Source organism: Girardinichthys multiradiatus, chromosome 5 (assembly GCF_021462225.1).
Source record: "Girardinichthys multiradiatus isolate DD_20200921_A chromosome 5, DD_fGirMul_XY1, whole genome shotgun sequence".
Lineage (NCBI taxonomy): Eukaryota > Metazoa > Chordata > Actinopteri > Cyprinodontiformes > Goodeidae > Girardinichthys > Girardinichthys multiradiatus.
In genome coordinates this window covers 20,871,413-20,880,140 of record NC_061798.1, presented here as the reverse complement: position 1 = coordinate 20,880,140, position 8,728 = coordinate 20,871,413, and the positions used below count along the sequence as shown (strand labels likewise).

At 40.2% G+C, this 8,728-nt stretch overlaps 1 protein-coding gene across 1 annotated transcript in view; it reads right to left on the bottom strand.

Moving 5' to 3' along the window:
• Nucleotides 1-4,862: 4,862 nt before the first annotated feature.
• Nucleotides 4,863-8,728, bottom strand: part of LOC124868464 (protein AF-17-like) — a 38,068-nt gene continuing 34,202 nt past the window's right edge. Inside the window, exon 20 of the mRNA XM_047365785.1 lies at nucleotides 4,863-7,917. Coding sequence (XP_047221741.1) covers nucleotides 7,882-7,917 — 36 coding nt within the window. The 3' untranslated portion in view covers nucleotides 4,863-7,881. The remainder of the gene's footprint in view (nucleotides 7,918-8,728) is intronic.

The window sequence follows — 8,728 nt, the reverse complement described above, 5'->3', positions numbered from 1 at the left end:
GCACTTTATGCAGATCAGTTGGTGACGGTGCCTCCTGATGTTTTCTGGTGTTCTGAAGGAGCACATGCTGTCTAACATCAGAAGTTCTGGAACATGGCTGAGACTCCTCCTCTGCTTCACTGCTCCTCCTCTTCCTCCTCTGACTCCTTCGTTTCATTGACTGCTTGAATCTGTGGTTTACACCCACTAAAGAGGATTGCAACGGGTTTACTACTTTATCTGTCAAATCACCACCTAGCGATTTATTAGCACTAGACCTGACAGAAGTACTCGGATTAATCAGGGTGTTTAGGATAATCATTAGTTGCTTGTTGAACCTGATTCGGTTTAAGGTTGTGTGGTTCCGCCCACTTGGGGTTTTTGTTTCAGCCTGAGCCTCCACCTTCTCTGATCCAAAGCCTTTAACATAACATCCAGACCTCATAGTTGTAGGGTTTGTATCGCTTTGTTATTTACAATGTAAACATCTTTTTTCTATCTGAATTAGCTCTGGGCTCTGGGTGGTCCATTCACAAAATACTATCTTATTCTGGTGAAGCCATTCTTTTATTAACTTGGATGTATGTTTTGGGTTGTGGCCTTGAAAGGTGGGGTTCTTCTTCATCATCGGGTTTCCAGCAGAGGACTGAAGGTTTTATGTCACTATTAATGAATATTTGGAGCTATTCATAACTCCCTCCAACTTCACTAAGGCCCCTATTACAGCTGAAGAATAACAGTCCCAGAGCATGATGCTGCCATCGCCATGCCTCACTGTGGATTCTGTGTTTTAGTGATGTGCAGTGTTGTTTTTGCACCAAACACATGTTTTGGAATTACGACCAAAACGTTCAACCTTGTTTTCATCACATCATTCTTTGGCAGATTTCAAATTTATTTTTGCAATATTTAGATTGCATTGAGAAAAAAAGAGGACAAGCCACCCGGAAAAGGGTGGAGGGGAGTTCCTGCTTCAAGTGGAGGGGTTCAAGTATCTCGGGGTCTTTTTCACGAGTGAGGGAAGAATGGAGCGGGAGATCGACAGACGGATTGGTGCGGCTGCCGCGGTAATGGGGGCACTGTGCCGGTCCATTGTGGTGAAGAGAGAGCTGAGCCGAAAAGTGAAGCTCTCAATTTACTGGTCGGTCTACGTTCCTACCCTCACCTATGGCCATGAACTTTGGGTCATGACGGAAAGAACGAGATCCCGGATACAAGCGGCTGAAATGAGCTTCCTCCGTAGGGTGGCCGGGCACTCCCTTAGAGATAGGGTGAGGAGCTCGGCCATCCGGGAGGAGCTCGGAGTAGAGCTGCTGCTCCTCCACATCGAGAGGAGCCAGTTGAGGTGGCTCGGGCATCTATACCTGATGCCTCCTGGATGCCTTCCTCGGGAGGTGTTCCAGGCACGTCCCACCCGGAGGAGACCCAGAGGACTGCCCATGACACCCTGGAGGGACTATGTCTCTCGGCTGGCCTGGGAACGCCTTGGGCTCCACCCGGAGGAACTGGAGGAGGTGTCTGGGGAGAGGGACGTCTGGGCGTCTCTGCTGAGTCTGCTGCCCCCGCGACCCGGTCCCGGATAAAGCGGAAGACGACGAGTAGATTGCATTGAAAGTTTGTTTTTCTTTAGATAAGGCGTTTATTTGGCCACCCTATCCTATGGTCCTGACTGTGAAGAATATGTTAGGCTCTTATCAATGCTTGCCAAATCTTCCTGCAGCTCCATCATTCTAGTATCTCAACCAGGTTTCTGCACTTTTTTTTTCTGTTAATTTTGAAGGTCACTGTTGCTCCAAATCTTCTTTACTTGACGATTGCTCTCATCACTGTGTTAAATGGCGTCTCTAATGCCTTGGAACGTCTTTTGTACCCTTCTCCTGTCTGATACATTTTGACAGCAAGATCCCACAGATGCTTTGGAGATTCTCTGCAGATCATTGCTTTTGCTGTTAGATGGGACAAAAGAAAATATCAGGAAAAACCTACAAGAACAGCTGAACTTTATCTGGAGGTTAATCAGAGGCACCTTACATAATGGCAAGGGAGTCCTGACTCGTATTTAACAAGAGTTGGAGAACTCCGTCATAGTTATAGGGGGGAGTGCACTTTTATGGAAGCAGATTAGGTTGTTTTTTTTTCAACTGAGCTGTACAGGTTTTAGGTCACATCAAAGGTGGAAAAATGTCTTGCTTGTTTTTTTAACAGTTGTGAGTAGACGGTTTTTATCCACTGTGATGGGACGATCTTGTGTCTCCTTTTGTATTGTCATTATCCGTTTGTATCCCTTTATAATTGTTTTGTGTCTCAGTTTTTTAAACATCTTTTTAAACATATCACACATTTCTACTTTAGTTTCATGTTTTTCTCCTTGGATACAGTCACTGTATTTTAGGGCATGACTTTAGCAAATGAGGGAAGCAGCTATCAGTTATGCGTATTAGTCCCCTATTTACCAGCCTCTAATCAGCTTGTGTTGTAATTTCACCACCACATTTAGAACACATTTATTGAAAAAGTTTAAATATTGTATAAAATCATGAGGTGACACAAAGTTTATAGGAATCTACGATCAGCAACAGCAATTATAACCTTTAATTTCCAAACTGCCTTTGTTACATTAAAATGATCAGGTTCTCTTTGTTGATGCTTCTCAGCACAAAAGAAAACAATTAGTTTAATTAAAAGAAAGGGGAGCTCAATCAGATTATTGAGGAATATAGCATTAAATGCAGCCTTGAGCCCCATGGCGTTTAAACTGTTCAAATGCTTGTTAACCTTCACTTTTATCAACCTCCATCAGATATTCACTGCTCCTTCACATCATTCATTTAAAATTCAAATGAAGACTGAACTCTCTAGATTATTCTCTCAACTTGAGCCCATTTTTACTGTCTGAATACAAAAATTTTTTTTTGTTAATGAAAGGAATGTGCTATAAAATGATGGACAACAATGCTATGAAAACAAAAAAAGACAGCGTTTTAAGTTTATAACCATAATTATGCAGTTCAAAACATTTAAATTGGCAGAAATTGCACGAGTTCAGTGTAAAACAGGAAAAAAAAAGCTTTGTTTTAGGGCCAGACTGCAAGACGTTGTGTCAGGTTCCCTCTTGCTTCAGGAGGTCCCCAAGAATCACAGGGTTAAATGAGACCTGTCACCATGACGCCTGTGGTCAAGAAATCTTAAAAAAAAAAAAGAAATCTTTTGAGCGACTGATGCTGAAGTATGTAAAGGACACCACAAGCCGGGCAAACAGGTTGGCAGATGATGCAGTCAACCTGGGACTACACTTGATCCTGCACCAACTGGAGCACCCAGAGATGTACACCAGGATACTGGACTTCAGCTCAGCCTTCAACACTATTAACCCACACATCCTCCAACAGAAGCTCATCCAGCTCAAAGTCCTGGCCTCCACCTGACAGTGGATCACCAGCTTCCTGACTGACTGGCAGCAGCAGGTGAACATATTCTCCTGCACAAATACCTTCAGCACCGGCACCCCCCCAGGGGTGTGTTCTCTTATTACTCCTCTGTACATAAATGCTTTCACCTCACCAGACCCATCTGTGAAACTCCTGAAGTGTGGAGATGACAAGACTATTGTTGGTCTGATCCAGGATAATGAAGAGACGGCATACAGCTGGAGATGGGTCGGATGGTCCACTGGTGCGGTCAGAACCACCTAGAGCTTGTGTTTAACCTGCTCCAGTCTATAAAGATGACGGTGTAGATGAACTCAGCATCTCCGCAAAGCTTGCCAGCAGAAGGAAACTTCAAGTGCCCTAAAATTTCCAGATAGATGGCTGTGCTGACTTTGGACTTGATCAAACACAATGGAACAAAACCAGCAGATGGGACCCCAAATCATCACTGACTGTGGAAACTTCACACTGTACTTCATGCAGTGTGAATTTTGTGCATCTCCTCTAGACCCTGGGACCTTTCCAGATTAAATGTAACATTTACTTTATTCTGAAAAGAGGACTTTGGACCACTGAGCAACAGTCCAGTAACTTTCTCCTTATCCCAGTTAAGATGCTTCTCCGGTTTGCAAATAACTAAACACTAGGAATGTGACAGCTGCAGCTCATGTCCTGGACACATCAATGTTTGGTGGTTCATTGACTACAACTACAGTCCACATAGTGAGTCGCAAACAAACGCTTTAATAGGCTTTGCTGCACAATCCTTTCAGGTCTTCAGTTATCCCTTTTGCACTTTTTCCTTTCAATCTACTTTCCATTGAAATCCTTGGAAACACCACACTTCAAAGCCCTCTTCAACGCTGACGTTTGTGGTTCACCCTCAATGTGGAATCTGACTGGCTGCTGGACAGTAGTTCAGCCACTGGTCAGCCATCTTCCCCATGATTGTGTAGGCCATAAAGTACAATTTCTGTATTGAAAATAGGTTTTTATTGGTTTTATGGAATAGTCTGAATTTCTGGGAAACCAAATATGGGTTTTCATTCTTTGTGTTAATCATTTATAACAGAACCCCTGTGTGATGATTCATTGTTTCGCTTTTTTACATAAGTTTACTTTATCAAGATCCATCTGCATTTAGCATGTTTTTAGAAGTTTAACGTGAGATAAAAATAGTTAAATCAGAAAAACACCCTGCTTGTTTAAACAATTGATTTTAGAAATGCAGATTTTAACAAAAAGCAAGGAATAAAATTGCAAAAATTGTTGTCACTCTTTCTTCCATATTTGTCCCATATTTTCCAGACCAGAAAAATACTAAAAGGAAATCCCAAATGTTTTATCTACTTTATAAGAATACATTTGTAGCTTTATAACTCCAAAAATGAAGCAGATATTCCAGAGGACATCGTAGCAGATTATCAGAAAGAACAGACGATGGCACACACCATGGAACAACTCAGTAAAATACATTTATTGACAAAAAAGTTGTCTTTTTAATTATACACACAAAAATATCAAAATACTTTACAGGGCTTTGAAATCTGAATATTGTCAATTTGTTTCGATCAGTTCTGTCAAACAAAATCACTGTACAACGACGACAACGTGCTTTACTTCTTATAATTCAGTGCTCATTTTGCTTATCTTTTTTTTAATTCAGGGAACAATGCATTTTAAATGATGCATAGTTATAACTTGGTATTTAGCTATACATTTGAGAGACTTCACTGCATTTCATGCAATCCATATCCTAATAGGTAAAGTCTCATTTAGAGCCAGGTGCTTAAATGTTGCAATACATAAAAAGATACACAGTACAACATTCATAACATGGAATAAGTTGGTTACCCAAACCTCAAAGCTTAAAGGAATGAATGTGTTTTTACATAAACATATTAAATGTTTACAAGTTGTATTCCAACAAAATTTAAAATAATAAAAAAAATGTCATAAAAACAATTTACATTTGGGCTCAAGGGCCCCAGTGCAACATGACAAAGAAACCGCTTTAGGAAACCTTTGCTCCACTCTGTGTCCAAACCTTTCCTTGGCTGAGAGGAGGATCATATAAATGACAGACCTCTATCTTGCAGTCACGCTAATACAACATAATCAACATTCGCCTTCTGTAACTGCTACAAGTACGCATAGTGCCTGGTGAAAGTATTCAGATCCTTAAACGTCTTTAAGTTTTGTCATGTTACAACCACGAACCTCCTGGTATTATGTTGGGTTTTTTACTGTTACTGGCCAACACAAAGCTGCACCTTATTGGTTCCTTAATGGAAAGAAAAACACTCATAGTTTTAAGAAAATAATCTAAAAGTGTGGCGTGCATTTACTCTGACATCCCTATTTAAATCCACAGCAACTAACTGTCTTCTGAAGTCACCTACGTGAGTGCAGATGTGTGGAATGTATAAATGCAAAAGCTCTGTGAAGGCCTCAGAGGTTTGTTAGAGAACATCAGTGAACAAACAGCATCACAGGTAGGAGAATCAGTTGACAGGACAAGTATTATTCATGCACTTCACAAATTTGACCTTTAGGAACGAGAAGGAAGAAAGCCAAGAAACTTGATGTTCAAAGATCCTCTAATTGCCTCTAGATGTACAAAGCTGGTTGAAACTCACACCTGTAGATTTAACAGTAAAGCTGGTTTGTAATTGATAAATGAAACAATTTATTCTTTATGTTTTACTTTACACCAGTGCACTACATTGCGTTGCTCTACCAGAAAACCCAAAAACAGAGTTTCTGGTTGTAACTTCAGATCATCTGAAAAAAGTTCAAGAGGAATGAATATTTTTACAAGGCACCGTCTCACAAACTAGGGAGCTGCCCGAATCTGTGAAGCAAACCAAACATCGATAGTTTGGGAGACTTGCAAACAGAAAGTGTACAGTTGAGAAACTGATAACAGATTTGAATTAGGGAACGAGATCCGTTGGTAAAACAGAAGTAAAACAGGCTACACTTGGAGAATCAGAGTGGAGGGAGAAGGTCAGCCTCTACGTCGGGGTTTCATTGTCATCTCAGTGCCGATAACAGTCACATTACGCATCAAACTCTGCTATATCAAGAGTTCAACTCTTATCTATGACTGCAACATGTGCTACAAATCATTGTTACTCAGTCTTCTGAAGCACAACAATAAACTAAAGAGCTCTGGATCTGAACACAAAGGTCACAATAGAAAAAGATTTGACACTTTACTGTACGGTTATTAACACATCTCAGCTGTTTGAAATCTTCAGTCAGCTATCAAAAGTATAAATGAGTAGAAGTAGTTCATTGAAAAACAAACAAAAACCCCCTCCATGTGCCCGAGATAAAAACAAAACCTATCAAAGACAGAGGACAGAGCCAACCTGTGAGCTGCTGGCTCCCCCTGTAAATCTACCACTTATTAAGGCATTATCTATCTAGTATTGCTAAAAGAAGAGCTAGGTAAGAGTTATCCATGTGGGAAGGTAACACAAAGAACTTCAGGACAAGAGTGCAAAATAATCACAAGTCATAAACCTCTTCAGTTTGTGGTGTCCTAAGCGTCCTTTCGTAGGGAGTCTGTGGATGTCTAAACATGCAAAGTGCACACTCGTTCAGGAAAACCAATGATTCCCTTTCCAAATGTTTGGTTTCGTCTGCTTAATCTCGACAGCAACTACAAGGATATAAAAGACGGTAGAAGCTCTAATGGTGGGATGGAATAAAAGTTGATGGCGCTTTTATTTTTTATTACATTAAAACGAGTGAACGCCACAGTTTTGTTTTTAGGTGGCCATTCCTATCCACTGAAGGCTGCTGTGGTAATGACTGCACAAAATAAACAACGGAGAACAGCTGGCAGAAAGTTTGAGGTAATAACTAGCTTAATGAGGAAACGCCACTAAAAAAACACCAACTTGACTACATCTTATACTTAACAAGTGCCAGCGAGAGGTTGAAAAGTTCAAAGGATGTGGATGAAACTGGGTGAACGCAAGCGGGAAGACGAAATATATCGAGGAAGACAGCTGAGGTTGCTAGAAGTGTCAGACGTCTGTTTTCCTCGCGGACTGACTGGAAACGCTGGATTGCGTGGCGGAGGGAGGTCTCAGTGCTCAAGAAGTCAGAGCGAAACTCTGGAGCTTCAAATCAAACTTCAAAAATAAAAAGCCCACCCAGCTCCTGTAGCAGTGAGCTTCGTAAGCATTGGTCGAGCTAACAAATTAGTGCAATTTAAAGAGGAGACCACCATATTCATGATCTCTGAAAGCTGCCTAAATAAAGAAAATAAAAACCATTAGAAGGATCTCTGATAATAAACTCAAACTTCACCTTAATGTCATGTTTTACATTCATATAAGTTTGTCAGATGAAGAGGACAGACGAGGGAGAGTCTTGTGAGTCCAGATCTTCACAGAAATCGGTGATTCGGACAGGATGTTGTCACCCCAACTGGACAGCAAGCTACGAGAAAAAAACTTCAGCTATTCTTGTCTCCTGGCTTCTCTCCTGCTGTCTGGAGAAAAAAAGAAAACACACCAGGATGTAATTAAACTGCAGGAAGTTTTGTTTAGCATGCCTTATTTTAATAATGAACACAGCGACTTGTAAAGTATTCTTGCCATTTGAATATTTTCACAGTTTAATCCCATTAAAACCAGAAACATCAATGTATTTTATTGGGATTTTATCTGATAGAACAACTAAACGTAGCACATTATTGCAAAGTTGAATAAAACAGAATACATGGTTTTTAAATTTTTGAACAGCCGTTTGTGCATTTGTTTGTGTAAACCTCAGTCAGTACTGTCTCTTTCAGGCCACCTCTCTACATGTAGAGACTGAAACTTATTCTTCTGAGCAAAAAAAGCTCAGGAGCAATCAGATGGAAAGCTCCTGTGAAAATATAGCTTTAGGTCTTTCCATAGATTCAGCTATAATTAAATATGGACTTGAACTAGACCAGTCTGACATCTCAACATGATTAATCTAAAGCAGAAATCAGCAACCTTTACAATCCAAAGAGCCATTTTACACCTTGTTCCAGCTAAATAAAGCTTGTTTTGTTACTATATGATACTCTAACATGTTTTATTGTGAAATTAAAGCAGCATATTAAATCTTTTCTCACACGATAAATGATATTTTGTCTACTTCCATTTTTTATGACCCCCTCAGGAGGTCCTTTAGTACTATAACACTCATGAGGTCGTACATTTACACTTATTATAAGACGCAAAAACAATCCAACAAATCATGTAAACTATGTTTTAATACACTGCTCAAAAAAATAAAGGGAACACTTAAACAACACAATATATCTCCAA